Consider the following 24,506-nt stretch of genomic DNA (forward strand, 5'->3'; position numbering starts at 1 on the left):
CCTGAAGTAACTTTATCAATATCAAATAAGGACCTAACTTAGCTAGCCGAACGGCATTTTCGTCCTTTATTTTAATTTTTTTTCCCTTTTTTCTTTGTTTTTTTCTTTCCTTTCCTTTTTCGTTTTTCTTTTTTCTTTTTCCCTCTTCCCTTCGCCGGCCATCGCTAACAATAGCCGAATGAGGTTGCCGACATCAGGCGAGGGCAGCTCTCGCCAGCCCAGGTGAGGGCAACCCTCACCCAACGCCAGCGATGGCAACCCTTGTCCTCATGTGGGCTGGCAAGGCCGGGCGAGGGTTGCCCTCGCTGGATGGCGCAGGCGAGGACCCTCGCCTGAGGTTAGCGTCTTCCGCCCGCCATTGCTAATCGGTGGAGGGAAGAGGGAAAAAGAAAAAAGAAATGTAAAGGAAAAGAAAAGAAAAGTAAAAATCAAAAAATTAAAAGAATATACTTATAATTTTTTTTTTGACTAAAGTACCTTACCAGAATAGTCACATGTTGGCCGGCCGGCCAAAAGTATTTATTTGAAACGATTTGACCACTTTATGTCCTTATTTGAGAATATGAGGACACTTCATGCTCTTAATTGAAGATTTCCCTATCATTTATAAGATAATAATTTCTTGGAAAAGCAATATTACTTTTTGCTTATCTAACATGGATTTGGTTTGCGGTGCCACAAAAAGTTTCTCATTTTCCATGCGTTGTTTTTCTCATGTTATGTAACGGCATCGCACTTTGAATTCTGCACCACGAACACTCTTTTCTGAATGATGGGCAACCGGCAACAGTTAGGAGTGTAATTAGCTTTATATCATATAATGGCTTTCATTTGCAAAATCCTTTCACTAGTTTCATCTTTTTACTTGTGAAGCAAAAGAAAAATATGGAGTTATTTCAATATGAAGTAAATTAATTACAGCCACAGTTGCACCATATTAAAATTTGGTTAATTTTGTAAAAATCCGTGACACTTAAAAGTTTTAGTCGCCAAATCTTTTGTACTTATACGAATTTTTTTGTCTACGACACTCGTTTGCATCAAACAAGGAACACTATCTTATACATGATCGAAATAAGTCACTCCTGTCACTTAATCCAAAATTTATTTGACAGCCCCAAAAGTAAAAATGAATCGCACTCATGTCGCGTGTATAAAACTAATTCACCACCGCGTATTTGCAATGTAATTGACGTAAACAATCAGAAAACTTTAATAAAAATAAATAGCTTTCAATACTTGCAAAAGAAAGAAGGATTGTAGTTCTTGCACGTGACTTGAATAAACCACAACATGTTTGTATAACACAGACAACCATCTTTGCAAGGAAAATGACAACAACAATCCCTGAACTTTGGCCCAATGTGCATTGTAGTCTCTGAACTTTTAATTTGTTCAATGTGATTTATAAACTTTAACCCAATGCATAATGTGGTCTTTGAACTTTTAATTTATTTAATGTAATCCTGGATCTTTTGGTATGACGACAATTGTCATCATAACCAATTCAAGCAGGTTTGACGATAACAGTCTCCGATGCATTGCTACAAAATTGCCATAAAAATTTCAGTATGACATACGTTGGAGATGAAATAAAATCCATTCAAGAGAGCTTAAATAAGAAGAAACTACCAAAAACTCGCAGACAGTCTCATTCCTTCAATCTATTACTGCACATGGCGACATGTATCTTGAAGCTACAAAGCTAACTGGGAAAAGAAATTAAAACGAGATGCCTAGGAGTTCATATGAGACCTATCTTCTTTCAGCTCTATGCACATAACTACAAAAGACAAGAACCCAGCAAGTGAAATCACTAGGTTTTCCTTCTGGACCACTACATGTATCTGCCTCCTTCAGTGAACAAATAACGGCATCAAAAGAATCCTAGTCTTGTTCGCCCGTCCGATCATATGAACTGAAATGGCCAACCTTGAACTTCCACTGTCCTTTGATGGGGTCATAGGACACAAACTCCGCGCCTTGTTCCTCAGCCGCCTTCTTGAGCATCTCCTTGTACTTCTCAACTTTCGGCCCCTCGATGTACTGCTTTCCTGTCTTCTTATCAATGCACTTAATGTTAAGAAGAGTCACCTCAGCTGGCTTATTGAGCCCTTGCCCTATAGGCGGTTTCTTGCCCTCATCTATGTACACAATCACTTCCCGATTGTTGAAGCGAATGAGGGACTCAAGATCAAGCCTTCTTACATCGGTCTCCCCTACAAATTTAATGTGACCATAACCAAGTCGTCCAACGACAAAATCGTTGACTCGACAGCAAAATCCTGGTTCAGCTCTTTCCTTGGCTGCTAATTCTTTGACGTGCGGTTCTGTGTAGTAGTCGGGCTGACAGAGCTTCGGCATAAGTGTCTCGATGCCAGCACCACAATCATACCCAATTGCAGACTCACCAGCTCCATTAATAATAACGTATTCCTCATCATTCTGAAGAGAGGAATCATCATGAACTCCCTTAAGTTTCTGGCTGGCCTTGACAAAGTCGGTTTGCTCCTCCAAAGGGCCATCTTTGGGAACACCATCTGCAGCATAGCAAAACCCAATTCAGTCCATAAAAAGTATAACTGCAAATCCTGATTATATCGAGCAGTTTTGCTTTCTAGCACTCTCACTGGAATAGAACCATATAATGTAACTGAAAAATGTCCGAGTTCCAAATGCAGAAGGTGATAATCTAACAACAAAAGTTAATGAAGAAGTACAGCCAAAAGGGCAAGTATTAGGTTATGGCCAAAACCCTGCATTACTAGAGGGATTTGGAACAGAAGGATTGGGAGCTGCCATTATAAGCTCATTAGATGATGTTGTAAAAGGAAATGGGTTAGATGTGGTTGCGGAAGTGTGGCAGAAGAAAATGCATTGGAAGCTGTAGTGGAAGAAAAAGGAGATGACAGACTAAAAGTAGGCCAAGGAATAGCAGGAGATGCACCGGGGCCAACACTAACACCAGACTGACCAGCGTGATTTGGTCCACCTGAGAATGACACAAAGTAATTGGTAAACATCAATTTCGCAGGTTTCTGGAAAAAAAAATAAGACTAATAAAATAACAGTAGCAGGTAACAAGGCATAGTAGCACATAATCAATCCAAGTACCTTTGTCCCCCCACTGGTAGTCCTCCCATCTAAGTTCCTCGTGGCTTTTATATTTGTAGACAGGCACAGTCATACCGCAAATTGACTGGAGCTTGGCAAGCGGTATCACTCCAGTCTCTGCTTCAGTCGTCGGAGTGAAGGGAGCTACACGACTTCCCCTATGCTGACGTCCAAAAGAGGACTCTCCAAACTCGGCATTGCCAAATGTCGGTGTAGCTACCTGAGGCCCTGCATTACCAATCGTGAAAAAGATGGAACTTACCATTAAACATAGCAACTGAAAGTATCGGGAGTGGGACTGTTGATAAGAAGGTTTCGACCAATTTTGTTCCATCAAGGCAAAGTATACAAAAATCTAGTCCTCCAAAAAACAAGAGTAGAATTGAATATCTCACCGATATGAGCTCCATGAGATTCTGATCCATACTGATTGCTCCTAAATGCAGTCGCTGATGGCCCAAAAGCTGGATTACTGGAAGACCCAAATGCACCTCCAGACCAAAAGACGGGAGCTCGCATTCCACCAAATGCAATTCCTCTAGTTCCAAATGCAGCATTCATGGTTGAACCATAGGCAGGGGTGCCTGTAGCTCCAAATGATGGGGCACTGTCAGTAACGCATGCCGGTGTGCTTGTAGTTCCATAGGTGGGGGTGCTCCAACCAAAGCCTGGAGGAGAACTAGCACTTAATAATGACAGACTTTGTGCACCAAATGGTGTAGAAGAACCAAAAATGCGGCTCCTAAATGCAGGCTGTGATGGATGAATTGTGCCAGAAGTACTTGTTTGCGCAGGAGTGAAAACAAAATGTCCAAAGGCAGGATTCTGACCCAAAGGAGAAGATCCTTTCGGTATAAAGAAGAGGAGAAAGAGAGATTCTCAGTACGTGAAACAGCATATATGTTCTTCTAAAGTGGAGACACTAGTAAATCACTTCTGGCATGGCTAAAATAGTTCGCAAAAGAATTCCAGTCCCCATAAATGGCATCATAGATAGTACGTAGAGATGCGTGACATTGGTAAAGAGCCAGAACAGACATAAGAAGAAAAGCAGAAGAACATGTCGCTTATTGCAAGAAATTTTCCTAAAATTAGTGACCATATTGCAGCACATAATCTTTGATCAAGGAATACCCATACTAAACATTCTTACCTTATTATTACTTTCTTGAAGTTGAATAATGAAGTTTTTAAACACACAACATCCAAACAAAACTGATGCATTCAAATCAAGTCAATGTACTATTGAGGTAAGTACAAAGTTGTAACAAGGCAAATCTGACAGCATTATGCCTGATGCATAATATCGAAAATTGAAACTATATTTATGGAAAGCGCTCTGTGAAGGGTAAGAAATTAGGCAGATCCAAAGGTGATGTGCATAGAGTCAGAAAACATACCACTTCCTTCAAAAGTCCACTTACAATCTATATGAATCCAAAGTGTGATGCGTATAGAGTCAGAAAATTTTTAAGAAAATAGGAGGAAAAAAGGTGTAAGTATCCATTAGGGCCTCGATTTTCAAGTAAATCACCCGGGCAACCGATAGCGATCATTACAGAGAAGTCATCTGTCACCAAGTGCTAATTAAATCAGCACTGCGACACAAGCTGAAGACAATCATCATGGATATAAAACATCCTAGAGAAATGTAGTTATGAAGAGATAACATATTTTGGGACAGCTTCCAATTCTTGAATCAAATCCAAATGACCAAGCAAACTTAATGCGATACTATACAACAAATGATTAACAATAAAAAAGGGAACAAAAATGATAGAAGTTGTCTTACCACCAAAAGCTGGTGATGAAGAATTACCAAAGGCAGCTCCAGCAGAGAAGATCGAAGGAGATTGAAGAAAACCACCCCTGAAAACTCCTGTTGAAGTTCCCCCAAATACAGGGCCACCTGGTTGTGAGCGAAAATCTGTTGTACCACCCACAAAAGGATTGTTATTTGCATTATTAGCCTGCCCAAATGCAAAAAAGGGAACAAAAATGATAGAAGTTATCTTACCAACAAGAACTGGTATTGAAGTATTACCAAAGGCAGCTCTGGAAGACATGAGCGAAGGAGTTTGAGGAAAAGCACCCCTGAAAACTCCTGTTGAAGTTCCCCCATATACAGAGCCACCTGTTGGTGAGCCAAAAGTTGATGTACCACCCACAAAAGGATTGTTAGTTGCATTATTAGCCTGCCTGAATGCAAAAAAAGGGAACAAAATTGATAGAAGTTGTCTTACCACCAAAAGCTGGTGATGAAGAATTATTAAAGGCAGCTCTGGAAGACATGAGCGAAGGAGTTTGAGGAAAAGCACCCCTGAAAACTCCTGTTGAAGTTCCCCCATATACAGAACCACCTGTTGGTGAGCCAAAAGGTGTTGTACCACCCACAAAAGGATTGTTATTTCCATTATTAGCCTGCCCAAATGCGAAAAAGGGAACAAAAATGATAGAAGTTGTCTTACCAACAAAAGCTGACGATGAAGAATTACCAAAGGGAGCTCCGGAAGACATGAGTGAATGAGTTTGAGGAAAACCACCCCTGGAAACTCCTGTTGAAGTTCCCCCATATACAGAGCCACCTGTTGGTGAGCCAAAAGGTGTTGTACCACCCACAAAGGGATTGTTAGTTGCATTATTGGCCTGCCCTATGCTAAAAAGGGAACAAAAATGACAGAAGTTGTCTTACCAACAAAAGCTGATGATGAAGAATCACCAAAGGGAGCTCCGGAAGACATGAGTGAAGGAGTTTGAGAAGAACCACCCCCAGAAACTCCTGTTGAAGTTCCCCCATATACAGAGCCACCTGTTGGTGAGCCAAAAGGTGTTGTACCACCCACAAAAGGATTGTTAGTTGCATTATTAGCCTGGCCGAATGCTAAAAAGGGAACAAAAATGATAGAAGTTGTCTTACCAACAAAAGCTGATGATGAAGAATCACCAAAGGGAGCTCCGGAAGACATGAGCGAAGGAGTTTGAGAAGAAGCACCCCTGAAAACTCCTGTTGAAGTTCCCCCATATACAGGGCCACCTGGTTGTGAGCCAAAAGGTGTTGTACCACCCACAAAAGGATTGTTATTTGCATTATTAGCCTGCCCGAATGCAAAAAAGGGAACAAAAATGATAGAAGTTATCTTACCAACAAAAACTGGTGATGAAGAATTACCAAAGGCAGCTCCAGCAGAGAAGATCGAAGGAGCTTGAAGAAAACCACCCCTGAAAACTCCTGTTGAAGTTCCCCCAAATACAGGGCCACCTGGTTGTGAGCCAAAAGGTGTTGTACCACCCACAAAAGGATTGCTAGTTGCATTATTAGCCTGCCCGAATGCAAAAAAGGGAACAAAAATGATAGAAGTTGTCTTACCAACAAAAGCTGATGATGAAGAATCACCAAAGGGAGCTCCGGAAGACATGAGCGAAGGAGTTTGAGAAGAAGCACCCGCAGAAACTCCTGTTGAAGTTCCCCCATATACAGAGCCACCTGTTGGTGAGCCAAAAGGTGTTGTACCACTACCACCCACAGAAGGACTGTTATTTGCATTATTAGCCTGCCCAAATGCGGATTGTGGCCCAAAGGCGCTACTAGTCGGATTCCCAAGAGCTGCAAAAAGGATTTCGAGTAGTAAATTTTTCTACTTTAAGGATGCGAAAAACGCGGAATGTTGCTTGTATGGCAAGGCGCCGCAGGGTAATGTGCAGAAAGAAAAACTAAACAGCTTGGAACTTCAAAGAGTGATCAAGCGCTTACGGCTGGTCGGACTAGACATCATCTCCCGCGATTCTCCAGAAAAATTCTGGCAACAAAACATTGGTTACGATCAGAAACAGAAGCAAGATACAATTACCGATCACGAAGCGTTGAACCACATGGCACAACGACACAAAGAGTCAAACCCGAGTAACTTCGGATCACTCTAGAGCGACATTCACGATCAGGATTCAACTACAACAGCAATGCACACAACAAGAATAAATAAATAAAAAAGAGTACTTTAAAACTCGTACATTGCCGTGAATGTGTTAACGTTCAAGGGTAATCACTTTCTAGGCAATACCAGGCAACACAAGGTCAAGCCGAATTACAGCGCAAAGAAAGCAGAGAGACCCTTCAGGGTAAACCACTTCTTTAACGCCTCGCGTCCGTCCTGCACTGTCGTGAACGTGCTACGTAACACCGAGCTCATCCACACCCGGTTCACGATACGGCAGAGCGAGCTCGGACAGCAGCGAGGGTGTCATCAGCGACGAGTTCATTGCAAACTAGAGAAAGAGAGAGAGAACGCACCTGGTGGGTCGTCAACCTCAGTGAACGTGTAGAGAGAGAGAGAGAGAGAGAAAGAGAGAGAGATGGATATTGAGAGAGAAACAGAGAGGGAGAAGAGGACGTGCGGGGAGTTGGAGAGTACTTATAGGGAGGAGAAGTTGCCGTCGCGTTTCAGGGGAGCTACCTTGGCGTCCCCGAGACGCCCAATGCAATACATGAAGAGCTCGGTTACAACTTTTTTAAAAAAATAGATAATTATCCTCCGACCAAAAGAAAAAGATTATGCGGATATGTTTCCAAATCAAAAGAAGTTAATAACTCGAAAAATTAGGAATGTAATCGAATAAGTCATAATCATGGAGAAAGGCTCGTTAATCTCCGCTTCTTTATTTGCAAGAAAGTAAGAGGTATTATATATTAATGCTTGATTTTTTTTTCTCTAACGATTCAGTATTCTTATTTCAATCTTTTCTTTACTTCATTGGTTTTTTGCATGATCGATATCGTTGATCTTAATTTTAGTTCACTGGAGAGTCCTTGTTGAGCAATTTGATTTGAGCGAAAGGAATGAGGAGCCACTTCATTGCACAATGATTTCGTTATTAGTTGCAAAGTCAATGTTGCAACTATTTTATCATCTTTTAAATTTAGTAAATCTTTATAATGACATTAACATTTTTTTTTAGTAAGTGATAATTCTATTTGTAATTATTTATATTTCGGTATTTAATTTAATTTTTCTTTTTTCATATTCAAGAAAATTGATTTTGTGGGCTCTCTTCTTATTTTGGCTCTAAATTTGAGCTTGCAATATGGAAACATAGAAGTCAAAAAGAAAGAAAGGAAACATAGAGCCAAAAATTGAAGCCGGTTCAATATGGTCTACCAGTTTCCTCAAAAAGGATTTGTGGACAGTTTGCACTGTCAATCTGCAGTGGACGATCACAATAGCTGCTCCCTTGGATTGATTAATTTAATTTTTCCGTGTATGCATTTTGAATTTTTTTTTAATTTCGAAACATTTAAAACTTTATATAATATATCAATATCGATAAATCGATTTTCACATATCATTAATAAGATAATAACTTTTGAAAAAGTAAAAATACCTTTTTCCTTATCTATCATGGATGGATTGGTTTGCGGTGCCATAGAAAGTTATTCATTTTCTTTCATGTGTTATGTAAAGTCAATATTTTCGAAATGAAAACATTTTCTTACTCGGTGAATGCATAGTAGTTGTGAATCGAAAGGTTTAATTAGGAGAAAATGTCGAGAAAAGAGAAAAGGCGACTAACAAAATGAAAGATGGGAAAAAGGGCGGCCGTGGCCGCGGCTGCCGCCACTATCGCCACTTCAGGTGAGATCAAACGGTGGTGACAGCCTTCATTGAGGAATCGAGTGCTGTCATTTTGAGTGAAGAATCAATTACGGTGCTAAAAAACTCGTGGCCAATCAAGAAGAAAAGATAAAAATTAGAAAATTCTCATGCTGATCCATGACAACTACATTATTATTTTTCCCAATTTGTGTCCCCTCAAAATACTTTTCCCTTCAAAAGAATCGCATGAGATTACCCTTTTCATTTCTTTCTCATATGCACTATCATGAGAAAAAAGTCTCACCCCATTAAGTGGTATCCTCAAGGGGAAAAACATTAAAGTCAAAGGTCAAGGAAGAGAAACTCCTCAGAACTTCCAATTCAAGCTGTATAACTCTATCAAGTCCTCATATTACTCTAAGATTTGGCAAAATCTAGATGGTATAACAAGCATCTGATTCTGAGATTAGCAGAACCCTTGATACAAAATTTCCATCTCTGCTTCGGACTACTTGTTCTCCCGAAAACCATCGAGTCGTACTAGGACTCCTTTTTTATTAAGAGTGCACCACCAGAGCAGCAAAATCATCGAGTCATCTTAATATTTCGTCGCCAATGGACTAGCATTTGAAGACGCGGGCTTCAGAGTACGTCTCCCAATTCTCAGGCCTTAATTGTTGATGTGCGTTAGCTTACAGTTACGCGGGCTTCACAACGCCGCTCCTTTCTTGATCTTCGGACTTCAATCTTTCATTGTTTGACGGTTTTCGCTTCGGGCTGCTTGATGATTGCTTCGTCGATCAAGGGCTGCAGCTCTTCTTTCGCCAATTGACAGACCTTTGAGTCCGACGACTCCAAGAATGCTGTAATCACCTTAGAGCTGCAGTCACACAGCAAACAGCATATATGGGAGTAATCAAAAACCCAGTTCAGGTAGAGAAGTTACTACAACTCGCTGCATTTTATAATTGCACAAAACCCTCACCTGTGGCCTTGAGCCCATGTTCTGCATTTCCCCTTCAGCGCCTTTTTCCACAGTGTGACAGCAAAAGAAGGGCAGTCCATGACCAGCTTTCTGATTGTTCGACTGGAATGGAAATTTTCGAGGACGTGCTCTTCTTCAGTGTCTTCAGATTTGGGCTGGGCCACGAGAGCTGCTATTGCTTCATGCAATGAGTTTATTTTGTCATCCAGAGTTGGATGGAGGATCCCATCGGCTCCCCCAGTTGCCACCTGCATGCATAGGAGAAAGGAATGTGATGCAATAAATTGAATTGGTCGAGAATCTATAAGACGTTGGTCACTAAGAAATTATCTTAGCTGATAACTATGGATAATCACCTCACGTAGATGCAGCCATTTTATGATATAAAGAGGAGAGAACAGAAGTGAAGTAGCAGATTATTTTCCAGAATAGTTCACACAAATTAGATAATTCAAACTGTTCAATGGTAATTACTACCTCATAGATGACTTCTTTCCCGAAATTTGAAGCAATTAACTCTCCCACATTTTCAATGCACACATCAACAAGACCCTGCAAGGTTACACAGTAAATAGAAGATTATTGCTCACAAAGAACAGCCAATCATCATATCTAAAGAGTTCAGGTACAAACATCACAGACTAACATGAAAGTAGTCAAAACCTTGAATAAATAACATGGCAAATCCAGTGATCGTTTTTGGGGATTGCACAACATGGTATTTTTGCTATTTGGGCATTATTATCACTGAAAGATTTTGTTACCAAGCACCATAAGCTTGTGCCCTCAAGCAACTTCTCAGAAAAATTACCAAGCACTTCACCACATTACAAGAGATATTTTTACTATCTTTTACAAATACCTTTTGGTCTTTACACAACAGGGAAGTCCTATGTTGAAATAGCATAGTAGTTTGCCACAAGTGTACTATAGCCACACTATAAAACAACACGCCATTTTGGAAAGGCTTGCAAAATTCTGCCAAAACATTTCACTTCAATGATGCATCCCGGTCATACTACATATGGATCAGTGCACTTTTAGTTCCCATTTCCATTTGGTGCAGGGAGACTGGCCGATAGTCAGTCATCTTTGGGCTAAATTCATATTATCGTTTATCGAAAAAATAGACCTCTCAATACATAATGAAGAATGGAAAAGCACTGATGAACTTGCAACAATACAAGAAAATGGAAAGAGACTAGTGAAATATCATTTATTGATGTAGGAAAGGAAAAAACCTCTGCAAGCCCACTATTCACCAACAATTCTCGTCTCCTTATTAATGGATCTTTTTTGCCACCATTAATCGTGTGATCAACCTCATCAGGACTTCCATCTTCATCGTGCTCCTTCGCCACTGCCATTTCCGTGTCAGCTTTCTCATTAACATCTCCTAATTCTGCTATGGAATCGGCTTCCGATGCATCCTAAAAGCAAAAGGAAAACAAAAGAGAGAAGATTTGCTAAAACCTTTAACAACATAGTAGTCTCACTTTGAACTTTCCGTAACAATGGAAAATTTACCTTGCTGCAAAGAGAAGGAATTGATGAATTTAAAGAAGCGAAATCACTGGGACTGAGATAGCGTGCACAATTTGGATGAAGTAGCTGTAAGAATGGACGCCTTCCATTCTGCAAAATGAAGCATGCCAATTCAATATGAGCATCACAAGAAAAATCATTGAACATATCACTGAAAGGGCAACTCATATTTATTCAACCACCAAATCATTGACAGGATACACCAACATTGAATAAAAACCTTATGAAGAACAAGACAAGGATTTGGTTTAATCACAAATTACAGTATACTAGATGATTGAGCTTCTGTCTGTGAGAGGAAAATGTAAATGAAACACTCTTCAGATAAAACTTATTGACATTTGACACCTCAGCATATTTTTCAATTACCAGCATTATACAGTCAAAACAAAAGATGGTCGAACCTTATCTAGAACCAGCTCCTTCAGAATCGTTTGAAGCTCACGCATGATCATCTGTAATCAGGGTACATGAAATCAACTGAAGTCAATGCCATATTGAAGTAAAGACAGAAACTCCCTGCGACCACCATATAGAATCATACCAACCTTTGTTACAAGCTTAGTATCATCCACAACTGAAACAATGCAAACAAGTACCTAAGAAGAAAACATGCAATGAATTACAAAGCATTTTATCAGTGTATCTACAATCACAGAGGCAAGTGGGTACTCTTTAATTTAGTGGTATTCATAAAAATAAAGCAATTGATGAGCAAGAAAACTAAAGTTCAGCCTTACCAAACTTCCACATTGATCATTAGCTATCTTGCCAATATGACCTTTCATTCCCTTGATGATTTTCTTTCTTTCCTACATGTAGAAAGGGTATCAAGAACAACTATACAACCAATTGTATTCGAAATTCAATGTCAATGAACAAGCAAAAGCCAAGAAGACATAATGCTAATCTATGACAAAAATAAAGCTGTTCTAACAAAAGCAAGTAACCTTAGCACTCCCATGTTTGATGCACAACATTCCAATTTGGGATCCATCTCTAGTATGGATCATTCGGACAAGAAGAGGACCTGATAATTGTTGGAGTAAATCTCTGGCAGAAGACTTCAAATGAAGATAAATCAATCAGAAGTCAAAGCCACACAAAAAAAAATTAGGAAAGATCTCCTCTATAGGATATACTGCATATCAAGACTCGCCCAAATTACCTTGTCAGCTATGCTAAAGTACTCCATTAACATTCTGTGGATAATTGAGTGATCAACGATCCCTTTCTCTAGAATTGGTTGAATAACTGAACTCATGTGTCTTAAAACTGAGGATTTCTGCAGGCCAAGCTTTGAAATGACATCCAATAACCTGATAAACATGCATTCGAGACTACAATTGATCAGGCCCTCCCAGAACAACTAACTCAGTTAAAGACTAACAAAATTTTCAAACGAAGATCATAAAGAGAGAGAGGTGATAACTCATGATATACATGCCAGGCTTCCTAAAACAATGATGCAGATAAGGACTTGCAGGGATCTTCCCAAATGTGACAAATCTCGATATTTACCAAATTCATCCAGTGTTCTTCATATGCAAATGCCATTGCACCAGATTCTTTAGAAAATAATTAAGATGGCACAGAAGCTTCACCTTCCTCTAAGGATATCAAAGAAAGGAAAAACTTGTCAACTGTTTCCTATTGTTGACAACCAAATCTCTATATTAAACCAATCAAGAGGAAAAAAAAAACATATGAGAACTTGAAAATATAAATTGTGGAAATGTTCTGTAAGTTGATATTTCCTCAATGTCATTGAAAGGGAAAAGGAAAGATCAAAACAATTATTTCACCAACTGATACAAGTGGATAACAATTAAAGTAGAAAAGGGGTTAACTGTAATTATTTGCGACCAAAAGTTTTAACTGAAAATGTGAAAACAACGGCCAGAGATGACATGAACACATGAGATAGATGTCACAGATTAACAGCCTTCCTGGTGTGGTTTACTATAACTAATAAGGATTAACATGGTTATTACTGTTTCTCATTAGAAGGATCTGATTATAGAAAAAGTGTAAATCATTCACCTGCTTTCTTTCGTAGATACAAGGTCCTTAAACAGCTGCAGCTCTGTAGAGTATAATTCCATCAGGAGTTCTTGTTTTTGAGTCGCATTTGCCAATTGGTACACATGCTCAATTACTGCACAAAGAGTTTCTCTCAGATGATTACCCCTCAAAAGATAAACAAGCCAGTGCTAAACTAGGAATAATGGTTTGTATGTCCTTGAAATTATTCAAAGGGCTTGGGCTGATACAACAAGTAATGACAACAAAATATCCTAAAGTATTATGTAGCTATCCTTCTTCAAGCAGATGTTTATGACAACCTAAACACTGCGGAATAAGCTAAGCCTGACTCCTAGAAAATCTAGAGTGATCTGTGACGTTTCTCATTCAGAAACAAAATCAAGGTTTCCTGTTAATCGACACTCTTTAAACTCCGAACTAGTATAGCACAAGCACGCCCAATGCACTTCTGGACCTCTGGTTATATTCTTACATGTATAGGCACTGGAAATAAATCTAAACAAGATAGAAAAATGGGCTAAGCAATAAATTCATACCAACGGATCCAACCATGTGACGCAGATGAGACGCAACGTGCCCATGGATTGAGGAGATAAAAGCAGCCAGCTGCTTTTTTGAGGCTGCAACAGAGTGGAAAGGTAAAATATCCATATCGAGCACACTGCTCAAAAGCTCGAAAAGCTAGGGAAAAAAAAAAAACAACCAAATGCTCCTCTTAGAAACTACTTTCAGTTCCAGTCTAAGGCATACCGCTATCTAACAATTTCTTGACCAGATGAACTGCATAAGTACTGCATGTAAGGTTGAGAAGATGTGGCTGAAGCTCCCCAAATACTTCGTCCCTTTCTGCTTGAGAACAGTACTTGATGCAAGTCTGGGTAGGGTATAGAAATCAGGAGACGACATTGAAGCACATATATTTGAGTGTCGGAGGAGAATGGCAAAGAAAAAGTTATACCTGCAAAACGCGAGATGAAACATGGGAGCTAGCAATTTCAGAGATTTTACCCTTCATCTTTTTCAGAGCTTCAGTAACCAACCTGGCGACGACATGCTAAGAAGTCAGTACAGTGAGAAACATATAACAACCATACAATCCACACTTAAAAATCTACATACCGTGATCTGTCCTCCTTGGCAATGTCATGTTGTCTCATCTTTTCCCAAAGATGCGCAAGCTCCTGAGAATATGACATGATTCAGCTAATGCCAACTTTATTCAGATTAGAGAAAAACGTAACACCCAGATGTTTCGTTCAGCACTCTCATGCTTACCATAAACCAGAGTGAAATCTTCACTAATTACAAAGTAAAACACAACGAGAATTTTAAGGGAGCCGGAAAAATGAAAAAGAACATTGTCACTGTGCATCTAGTCACAAGTCAATATAGAATTAAGGGAATCAGAATATGGGAAGCTTAAGTTAAACAAAAGCTTCTCAAGAAAAGAGTTTGTCTTTTGTGTTTAGGACTCGTACGGATGACACAATCCAAAAGGAAAAGAAAAGAAAATTCAGGCACCAACTTTTTATCAAAATTGGCCATTAGTATCAATTATGCAAACAATAAGACCCCACCATTTAGTCTCCTTGTTACTTGTGTAAAACGCACTCAGCCTCCAATATCCCCTAACTATTCATAAACATACTCTATGAGAGAGAGAGAGAGCATACTATTCTATTACCTGTTCAAGAGTGTAATGCCTTTTCCTTTTCTGCTTCCTAGCCTCTGCCAGTTCCTGCACAAACCATAGTCCCCACAAACTTGAGTAACCCAAGATTGGAAAAAGCTAATAAAAACAAGTCCTTAATTGCATACCTACTCCATCTTATACTTCCAATATAGGCGAAGTATATGAATTTGTATCGCTCACCTTGGCATGCAAGCGACCCTCTTTCTTCGTCATGGGCTGCTTCTTCTCGTTCCCAGCATCCGATTTCTTATAATTCGATTGTTTCCGTTGCTTCTGCAGCCTCGATTTATCTACTACACCCTTGGGCACGGACTTTGAGCTCACCGGCTTCGCCTTCTTCGAAGCCGGAGCCTCCGAACCCTCCTTACCATGCTTTCTCTTCTTGTCCTTCCTCTTCTGCTGGTGCTCAATCGCCATTGCAATCGATGGCTCAAACCTATTGCATAGATAAACTAATTTAGTGTATCACAGCTGAAAACACGAGTGCCCATCCCAATTCCTAAGCTACCGACACCCCCGAAGCCGAACCCACTTCGCAAAAGTTCCTAATTCCCATTCTCCATTTCAAATTATCGAAAGAGCACGCGTGAATACGCGTGTCGGGCAGTGGGTCGCAACCAGAAATTGGAAAACAAAGCTTCTTTCTAGTTCTCAAGAAATCTTCTCTTCCAAATGAGAAAACACGGGGACTTGCGCATGAACGAACGAGACGATGATAAGGGTTCAGCTGAGACTCACACTGCGTGCCGTGCCCCTTCTTCTCCGATGCTGCAACCGGTCGGTGTTGACGCCGGAGATCGGAGGCGAGCGGCTCTTGCCAAGAAATTTCTGCACTCTCTCTCTCTCTCTCTTTCTGGAGCTCTGGGATTAGTCTCGTGGGGTTTGTGAGGGTTTATCGGATTCGATCGGTGGGCCGGGTCTGGACCGACCCGAGAAAGGCCCATCCTAGGCCCGGCCTGAAAATGAATTGGGCCCTAATGATAGCCGGCCGTTGATCAATTGAGAAGCTTAGGCTGCGCATGGCAACCATTCTGTACCCAGAATCTGATTCTGGACAGAAATGATTCATTTTGATTCTGTGCCCGGAAACAATTTCTAAGCATTTGAAGGCGTTTGGTAACTACCCAAAATTTTTATTCTCAGAATAGAAAAAGAACAGAAATGCGTTTGGTAACTACACAAAATTTCTTTTTGTTAATAATATTTTGAATTTTTTAATATTTATTTCTTTTTTTTTCTCTTTTTTTTTTTCTTTCTTTCCCCTTCCTTTCTTGGCCATGGCCGGCTGGCCGCGGCGCCGGCCGGCGACCGCCCGCCCAGCTAGCTGGGCCGAGGGCGCGGCGGGCGGCGAGGCGCCGACGCCCTTGCTGGTGGCGACGGTGAGGTCGGCCTCGCCAGATCTGGGCGAGGCTCGACCTCGCCTAGGCTGGGCGAGGCCGTGAGCCGCCCTCACCCAAGCAGCGAGGGCCGCAACGCCGTCGCTGGCCTTGGCCTGTGGCCGGTCGTCGGCGGATGGCGGGGCCGAAGAACAACAACAACAACAAAAAGAAAAAAACCAAGAAGAATCAGTTCTGAAAAAATTGTTCCAGAATCAATAAGCTACTTTTTTTTTATTCTTAATTCTGTTCCAAAACTGATTCTGGGCATAATTTTTTGCAAAATTGTGCCCGAGCACAAAAAATTTAACAAACGGATTTCTGTTCCCAAACAGATTTTGAGAACAAAAGAACAGAATCAATCACTATTTGGCAAGTTGCCAAACAGACCCTTAGCATTCTACTTTGAGCTGTCCAGAGATATTTGCCCCCTAATACAAAACACCATCCTATCAAAGCAAAATTTCCATGAAAACACAATAAGCTAAGCCAATTTGCTCACAATTAAAAGGTATAGAAATGGGTCTTTAACGTGTTGCTTTGATTTGGCTCGAAAATGTGTCGAATGGAAACTCGATGAGATGTATCGATTTCACTTTCGTTGTCAAACCGAAGAAAGTTTTTCCTGAACTCTGCTAATGGGTTCTATTATAATATTTAAATATCATATCACGCATTCATCTAACAACTTAAACTTTTAAAATAGTTAGCAATGGTTTGTGTTTGTTTCGCGAAAAACTTCATGACAATAGAAAAATGCTTTTTGTGGAAATTATTTTAAAGTAATAAGGGAAAACACCACCAAAAATCTCAAACTCTGCCACTTGTGACAAATTTACCCTGAACTTTTTTTTGTGACACGAAAAACTTCAAACTATGCCACTTGTGACACATTTAATCCACAATACTTTTGCCCAATGGAATTTTCGTCTTTTTCCTTTTTTTTTTCTTTCTTCTCTTTTCCCTCCGCCGGCCATGGCAGAGGGAAGCCGGCGAGGGCGGCCCTCACCCAATGCTGGCAAGGGCAGTCCTCGCCTGAGTCGGGCGAGGTCGCCAGATTTGGCGAGGGCCACCCTCGCCTGCTTCCCTCCACCATGGCTAGCGGAGAGAAGCAAGAAGAAAGAAAAAAAAGGAAAAAAAAAACAGAAAAAGAAAAAAGACGAAAATGCCCTTGGGAAAGTATTGTGAGGTAAATGTGTCACAAATGGCATAGTTTGGGGTTTTTCGTGTCGCAAAAAAAAGTTCAAGGTAAATTTGTCACAAGTGGCATAATTTGGGGTTTTTTGTGGTATTTTCCCTAAAGAAAAATAGCTAGTTTTCTTTTGTTTTGTGGTATAGCAAAAGGTATGATTGAAAACATTTTCGGGTGTTTGAATCTCATTCAAGATGATAAGTCTTGTATTCTATAAGCCAGTGTGTTTTATCATCTCAAATCATGTGTACAATCTGAGCCTTGTTAAGAGACTTATTATACTTAAAAAATGATTTCCTTTATTTAAACTCAAGAATTCAATTTTCTAATTTTAAGTGCGAGTGTTTCTTTTGATGTAAACGTTTTTCTATTGACTCACCATTTTCATTGAACCAAACGCATGATGTCTGAAAAACTAATTTGCATAAAGTTATTTCATTAAAAGAAACACACCACGAGATTTATCCCAAACCAAAAAACCCTAAGTTCAAATCTCTACATACTCCTTATTTATCACCATTCCTACATATTTCCGCGCATAGTTATGGAATTGCAAACCCACAATAAGTCAATTTAGATTGTTTGGATGTGCATGCTATGCATTCATTCCTAATCATCTACGTAGTAAGGTCGATAAGGAGGAGGAGAATTATAAGAATCAACTATGTACAGGCAACAAGTGGGTAGTCTTATCTACCTAATCATAACACAGCCTGATATGGAGAGACTATGAAAGCCTCACTTAGATGTAGTCAGACGCGTACTAAGTTATGTAAATGGTACATTTGATCTCGGGCTCTTGTATAAGAAAGAAGCAGTGTGTGAGGTGGTAGGGCATTGCGATGCCGACTTTGCTAGAGGTCGTGACCCAAGACAATCAACTATGGGGTACATGTTTAGTCTCGGATCAGCAGTGATGTCACGGTGTAGCAAAAGACAACCAACTATGTCATTGTCTACAAAATAAGCCGAGTATAAGGCAGCAACAAGGCAACACAAGAGAGTACGGGGCTGGTAGTTGATTGAGGATCTTCATCAATCAGTAGAGTACTCGACACAGCTATAGTGTAACAATCTATCAGCCATATAGCTTAGCAGGAAATCCTGTGTTCCACGCAAGGACTAAGCATGCAGAAGCACATCATCACTTCCCGCGGGAAAAATTATTACTCGCGAGATAAAGATGAAGTAGGCCAAAACAAGTGGTCAAAGTTGCAAATATCTTCACTAAAGTACTTGGAGCTGCAAAGTTTAAAAAAGTAGCACCATCTCTCTCTCTCTCTCTCTCCCATTCACTAGAATCCACCTTTTCAGAGTTTTCTCCTTAGCCGCCATCTACATTTCTTTAGAAAAATCAGTCCAACTTGCTTAATATTTAGTACAGGAGATACTCGTAGTGAAATGCTATGGAAAGTTTTGCATCCTGTAAATAGGAAGACTTGCTCCTTGTGTCGTGAGAGTTGAGAAGAAAGAGTCTCCTACGTTTGGAGTCCACAAATAAGGTGGCGTGTTTATGTGTGAGTGGTGTATGTATTCTTATAATAATAATAATAATAATAATAATAGAGTATATATTTTAGTTGGGGTATCCATTTGATTCTCGACAAACAAACGTACACCAAAGAGTGGTAGGCTCTCGCCTCTCCAACTTATGCTATGTTATTTTGGCCTAAAGAGAAAAAAATTTCACCCCCATTAAATTTCTTGAAAAAATTATATAGCTAAGTCAACAGTAAATATTTTCATTGGAAACTAAAAGACAGACAATTCTAAAACGATGAAAATAGTTTTTATTGACAAAAGCCTACAAATATGATGTTTTATCAATACCTTATTTTACTAAAATAATCAAAAATCAAGTTTTCCCTACGATGAATAATTTCAAAAGCCGCCCATGATTTCTATTGTTGAGTTGTCATCAGTCATCACGTCGCAAAAGGATCATATACTTGAGCATCTAAGCCAGACTATCTTAAAAGGCAAAAGATGGGTAAGAATTATACTGCAAGTGGCATGTGGCAAGACAACAACAAGGCCTGCAATCCCTGCACGCACAGTACATGATACATCCAGTCGAATTGGGTCCAAAGCAAAGTCTGTATTCCCTTCATTATCGTGGAACAATGCCCTCACGTGGCCTCAGCTGTGTTTATCTGTTGTCTTTGCTATTCGATGGCTACTCAGATATATTCAATTCGGTCTGTCGCCCTCTTGCCATGCAGAGAGTGGGAGACTAGAGTCTAGGCATTGTACCGAGTGGAGTTGCGGATGGGGATCTTGAAAAGCAGCCGATTGCATTTTCGGATTATGTGTACATCCGAGAGAATCGCCATCTTTAAGACAATGTCTTGATGTGTTTCTATTCATACCTATGAGTTTCGCTATCTCTTTACGAACCCACCACAACTAGAGAGGGTAGTCAATTGGTTTGCGCAATTCGATCGAGGGCACGAACCGGCCTACATGATTACTTTTCGAGCTACGTGTGGGAAGACAGTGGGTGTGCCCCAGGATATGATTCCCTTCAGGGGCTTATGACATTGCCAGATAGATGGGATGTGTTTGCATAGATGCTTAAAGCTTTTTCATGACGATTGGTCCTGGTCATCCCACGGAGTCGCCATTTGGCCCATGTCTTGTACTTGAGTAATAGAATTTGAGTACTAAAGACACGATGCGACTAAATGTGATGAGAAACAACACTTTACCCAGAAAAGCTAAAGACAGAGACAGTTGGCGTGCCACTTTTCGATTTAGCATAAAAGCATACTCATTCATTGAAACGTCCTGGGTCGGCTTATTCGGGGAAAATGTTTTGTGTTAGACTTCTTTCAATCCGAGCCATTAGTGCACCAAGAACCAGTGAAACTTCTGTTGAATATTCAGACAAGAAAAGGATAAGCTATTCAGGTGGTTTTCGCACTTTGATCTGCTTGTTTGTGTCACATCTTAAGTGAATTAAGTCTGCATGGTACTTTCTCTTCTCACACCCAACGAAAGCCACGAGAGACCATATCAATAATTCGTGAACCAGCCACAGATGATGATCAGAGCAAAATCTGGTATCATCTTCATCTTGTGGCGTGGTACCGGTTGCCATCACTCCGCATAGTAAAGTTTCCACAATTATGCGGAACATGAGAAAGTTAAAGGTCAAAATTCAAATGATTTGTTTCATGTAATCTATGATATGGTCAACTTCGGAAAAATACGGGACTGAAAAAGTAACAATATAAGAGAAAGCCGCGGGCCGACGCAGACAGTAAGGAGCCAACAGAGAGTCAAATGAACCTGCATTCTATCTTCTGAGACATGCATCAATAGTAAAGTGAAGGAGATTGCAAAAAGAAGAAAAGGAGCATCTTTGTCAGATTTGATTACGATGATTTCCGCTCATTGATTTGGCCAGCATTTTTTCCCTAAGATCCGGCATAAGTGCTCTTCATGCTCCACGTTGGGAAATGAAATGCTGATCAGTCAGCTCTAATGAATGGGGGAATTAGATGCTAAGTATAGAGGGGAGAGGATCCGTTTATAGTACAATTCCACTTAAAGATGCTTCTTGGTTAAATATAGCAAAAGTTCTCGAACGGGTGATTTTGCATCCTAAAAGAAGATGATGTGTAATTGGAGGCTCGTGCTCAAAATCTGCTTTTTTGGGGATTTCTCAACTGATGATCACTGCAATGTCAATCGCTGCACTGTTTGTGTTGCAAGTTTGTAAAAGATTCCCAGACAATCTCTCCGTGTTGGGAAGGATCAGTCAAAAGGAAGCAAGAAAAGAAGAGAGAATAACTCTTAAACTAATGCCAAAATTGGTTGCTTAAATCACTGATGTGATCTGAAGAATTTAATCTTGCTTTGTCCCCACTTATTCCGGAGGAGAGAGAGCACCCTCGGAGCTACAAAAGCAAGCGTTCTGGGGTGTAAGGACTGGCCATGAGAGTAATCTCTTTTGCACCTGAGAGAGAGAGAGAGAGAGAGAGAGAGAGAGAGAGAGAGAGAGAGAGAGGAGGCCTGCCAGTGCCTCCTAGAGTGTTGAATTTGAATGGCAATAGGGAGGAGCTGCGACGAGTGGAAGCCTTTCTTTGTGATGCTGGCAATCGACTTAGCCTTTGCAGTTGTGAATATTCTGCTTAAGAAAGTGCTTGAAGAGGGTATTGATCATTTGGTCCTTATCACATATCGGCTAGGAATTTCAGCCATTTTCTTGTCTCCAATCGGTTACTTTTTGGAAAGGTACACTTATCTTAGTCGGAACTTTATTATAGAGAGCTCTATGGAGAGTGAGATGAGGATGCTGGGTTTGCCTATATGGCTTATATAAGGCTTAGTTGTCTAGCTTCAATGCGACTCAGTGCCTAGGCCAATTTAGCTGTCACCCACAGTTAAATCTTGATGTCATGTAGAGTTTCATGAGTTGTGCAATATCCACGAAATCGGTTACAATAAGTCTGCTTTTTCATTGTGTGTCTTCTGTATCTGTGCTTTTCATACCAGTTCTATGTCCGGTATGGTAAACTAACAGCATTCTCATTTGTAGGAGTACCAGACCAAAGCTCACAATCAGCATCTTATGTTATCTCTTTTTCAGCGCCATTGTAGGGTTAGTCACCTCAACTCCGATATTCCTTTTTCAAATATCTGCTCCTATCTCAAAGAAATGAGTCGCATATATTATAGAAAGTACTTAATCAAAATTTGATCTCTCTTGCAGGGCATCACTCACACAATACTTCTTCCTCCTCGGTATTCAATACACGTCCGCGACTTTCTCGTGCGCGTTCATTAACATTGTTCCTGTTGTCACATTCATCATGGCCTTACCTTTTAGGTATATTAGACCGATGGCTAGAAACTTAGAACTTTGAGTATGTGATCTAGGAAAACAAGTGATAGGTCTGTCATGTTGGTACCGCAGGTTAGAGACGGTGGACATGAAGAGCAGCAGCGGAAGAGCCAAAATAGTCGGTACATTAGTGTGCGTTGGTGGGGCTTTGATGTTGACTCTTTATCGAGGAAGGCCTTTTTTCAACACTTCACATTCACAAGCTGTTATTTCGATGCATGATCATGCCACCAAGCTCAGTTCAGCTAATAAGACACAGAATTGGACAATCGGCTTGATTTGCTTGGTTCTTGGAACATTGCTCTGGTCTCTTTGGTTTCTTCTCCAGTCCAAGATAGGCAAGAGATATCCTTGCCAGTACTCGAGCACAGCGATTATGTGCTCCTTTGGCTCCATTCAGTCGGCCGCTTTGAGCTTCGTCACATCCAGGAGCCTCTCTATTTGGGTCTTGAGAGGAAGAACTGAAGTATTCACCGTTCTCTTCGCTGTAAGTATGACCTCTTTTGGGGATAAAACCGAACCGCAAGAAATTTATGCTGTTGCATTACATTCAATCTCCCCGGGACTCTAGGAATTGGATGCTGTTGATGACTAGATGCATGAAATTGAGAGAGGATAGTTCAAGTTCAGTGCTTTACAGTGTAATATGTATATACAGTAGTAAATAGCAGGAATTTACAGGTGCAAGAGCTCTCCAATCGTGAGGCCAATCCTCTATTTGATTCAACTTCTTCCGGTAGTTCTGTTCAAGTGGCCCTCAATAGGATCCATCTTTAACCCAACCTGACAAATGTTTCATGTTCAATCCTCGAAATTATCACATCTGAGGGAGAGAGATGCCATAACATTATTAAGGCAATCCAAGAATCTAAAGGATCAAGTTGGACCTGCCATATTTAGTGATAATGGTCTGGAGAACATAATTCTGGATGAGTAAATTCTATTTTGACTGATGAAGAAACAAAGTATTCTTTGATTATATGATTGTGTTGTATTTCTGTATCTAGGGTATGGTAGGTTCGGGTTTGTGCTATGTTGGGATGTCGTGGTGCGTCAAGAAACGGGGTCCCGTCTTCACTGCAGCATTCAGCCCCCTCGTCCAAATAATGGCGGCAATGTTTGATATCCCCATTCTGCATGAGCAGCTCCATATTGGGAGGTGAATATTGACAATACCAAAATTGATGTGATGTGTTTAGAATCTGTATTTTGCTAAGCCTTTTCTTCTGCTGCGGTTGTCGTGCAGCTTGCTTGGGTCAGTCATTGTCATCATCGGCTTGTACATTCTTCTGTGGGGCAAGAACAAAGAGTTAAAGGATCGTATCATGAAAGTAGTGCAGGAAGCTGAAGAGATCAAGGAGCAGGAGCCGAAGTTACAGGTCATTACAGTGTCGTGCGAGTCACAGAGTACCTAGTTTGTTGCTTCTGTTTATGGTCCCAGAGTCTGTAGCCCCATTTCTCTGCCCCCTCGAATCTGACCCCTCCATTCCTACTTGGGTGGAGGGTGCATATGGTTGCTTTGTGCAAAGCACAGTCCGTCACTTTGTCTTCTGAAATACATAATACAGTACAAGAGCACCTCATTTGGTACCCACTGTTCAGCATAATCCTGCACACATGATTGAGTGAATCACGGGAAGAGCGTAATTCTGTTCATTATGGATTCATAGAGAGCGTAAAAGTTATGCATTAATGAGAGTAATAGTACCCTAATTTAATCGCTTTCTTTTGCCTTTTTCTTTCTTAGGCTCATTGGTCTAATTTTACCGAGATAATCTGCCAGATTCTACAGCTTCTTTAGTGTTGATTCTAGTTGGGCAATCTTCTTTTCTCTTTGGATAAGTTAATTCAGCAATCTGACTACTGCTGCAGCTCTTCATCTGTCTGGAAAGCTGACATCTCAAAAAGTTTTGTTAAGGGACTATTGATAGCATGGGATGGATTGTAGGAGGTGATCGATCGAGAGAAGGGGCGAGGGCATTAACCTTAATATGGCATTATCAAACCCCCAACGCACATCTGGATCAACAGGGTCCGCGCAGTAGTTTTCGGCCTAGTGGAAGGGCAATCATTATCTTTTCAACCTTAAGAATTTCCGAATCAATAACATGAAAGCAT

General features: G+C 40.5%; 3 protein-coding genes across 4 annotated transcripts; 1 reads left to right on the forward strand and 2 right to left on the reverse strand.

Annotated features, from left to right (window-relative positions):
* Window positions 1–1,629: 1,629 nt before the first annotated feature.
* LOC115690038 (nuclear pore complex protein NUP98A-like) lies at window positions 1,630–6,427 on the reverse strand. The gene is made up of 10 exons (XM_056317639.1): window positions 6,284–6,427; window positions 5,811–6,209; window positions 5,610–5,699; window positions 5,405–5,535; window positions 5,132–5,313; window positions 4,907–5,041; window positions 3,510–3,782; window positions 3,115–3,342; window positions 2,948–2,992; window positions 1,630–2,540 (listed from the first exon to the last, which is right to left on the reverse strand). The coding sequence occupies exons 1-10, from the start codon at window positions 6,425–6,427 to the stop codon at window positions 1,888–1,890; spliced, it is 2,280 nt and encodes a 759-aa protein (XP_056173614.1). The 3' UTR covers window positions 1,630–1,887.
* A 2,566-nt stretch (window positions 6,428–8,993) lies between these two features.
* LOC115690031 (pumilio homolog 24) lies at window positions 8,994–15,820 on the reverse strand. Its single transcript, XM_030616253.2, has 18 exons — window positions 15,710–15,820; window positions 15,152–15,407; window positions 14,963–15,016; window positions 14,398–14,459; window positions 14,237–14,318; window positions 14,029–14,152; window positions 13,815–13,898; window positions 13,276–13,390; window positions 12,401–12,551; window positions 12,183–12,296; window positions 11,973–12,044; window positions 11,781–11,831; window positions 11,637–11,687; window positions 11,215–11,322; window positions 10,929–11,117; window positions 10,165–10,239; window positions 9,688–9,935; window positions 8,994–9,582 (listed from the first exon to the last, which is right to left on the reverse strand). The coding sequence occupies exons 2-18, from the start codon at window positions 15,386–15,388 to the stop codon at window positions 9,453–9,455; spliced, it is 1,947 nt and encodes a 648-aa protein (XP_030472113.1). The 5' UTR covers window positions 15,389–15,407; window positions 15,710–15,820; the 3' UTR covers window positions 8,994–9,452.
* A 5,715-nt stretch (window positions 15,821–21,535) lies between these two features.
* On the forward strand, window positions 21,536–23,978 carry LOC115690032 (WAT1-related protein At3g30340). 2 transcript variants are annotated; one of them, XM_030616254.2, is made up of 6 exons: window positions 21,536–21,778; window positions 22,083–22,145; window positions 22,257–22,373; window positions 22,461–22,875; window positions 23,396–23,547; window positions 23,635–23,978. In XM_030616254.2, the coding sequence occupies exons 1-6, from the start codon at window positions 21,588–21,590 to the stop codon at window positions 23,801–23,803; spliced, it is 1,107 nt and encodes a 368-aa protein (XP_030472114.2). In that variant the 5' UTR covers window positions 21,536–21,587; the 3' UTR covers window positions 23,804–23,978. The 2 variants fall into 2 exon arrangements, with proteins under 2 accessions (XP_030472114.2, XP_030472115.2); XM_030616255.2 differs by having other exon boundaries at window positions 22,092–22,145.
* The last annotated feature ends 528 nt before the right edge of the window (window positions 23,979–24,506 follow it).

This window comes from Syzygium oleosum, unplaced genomic scaffold, assembly GCF_021117445.2.
Source record: "Syzygium oleosum isolate NSW1041296 unplaced genomic scaffold, Sole_v2.1 Sole_v2.14, whole genome shotgun sequence".
Lineage (NCBI taxonomy): Eukaryota > Viridiplantae > Streptophyta > Magnoliopsida > Myrtales > Myrtaceae > Syzygium > Syzygium oleosum.

Bases quoted from the DNA above. Each gene is read 5' to 3' on its own strand.
- LOC115690031 (XM_030616253.2), bottom strand. From the start codon at position 15,388: ATGGCGATTGAGCACCAGCAGAAGAGGAAGGACAAGAAGAGAAAGCAT. The intron at 13,391-13,814 runs GTATGAATTTAT...CTCTTTGTGCAG, and splicing joins TCACATGGTTGGATCCGTTG to TAATTGAGCATGTGTACCAA. The intron at 11,118-11,214 runs GTAAATTTTCCA...TTTTGCTTTTAG, and splicing joins TTCCTTCTCTTTGCAGCAAG to GATGCATCGGAAGCCGATTC.
- LOC115690038 (XM_056317639.1), bottom strand. From the start codon at position 6,427: ATGCAACTAGCAATCCTTTTGTGGGTGGTACAACACCTTTTGGCTCAC. The intron at 3,783-4,906 runs GTAAGACAACTT...GTTCTCCTCCAG, and splicing joins TTCATCACCAGCTTTTGGTG to GCTTTGGTTGGAGCACCCCC. The intron at 3,343-3,509 runs GTGAGATATTCA...TTGGTAATGCAG, and splicing joins ATCTCATGGAGCTCATATCG to GGCCTCAGGTAGCTACACCG.
- LOC115690032 (XM_030616254.2), top strand. From the start codon at position 21,588: ATGGCAATAGGGAGGAGCTGCGACGAGTGGAAGCCTTTCTTTGTGATG. The intron at 22,374-22,460 runs GTATATTAGACC...TTGGTACCGCAG, and splicing joins ATCATGGCCTTACCTTTTAG to GTTAGAGACGGTGGACATGA. The intron at 22,876-23,395 runs GTAAGTATGACC...TTCTGTATCTAG, and splicing joins TATTCACCGTTCTCTTCGCT to GGTATGGTAGGTTCGGGTTT.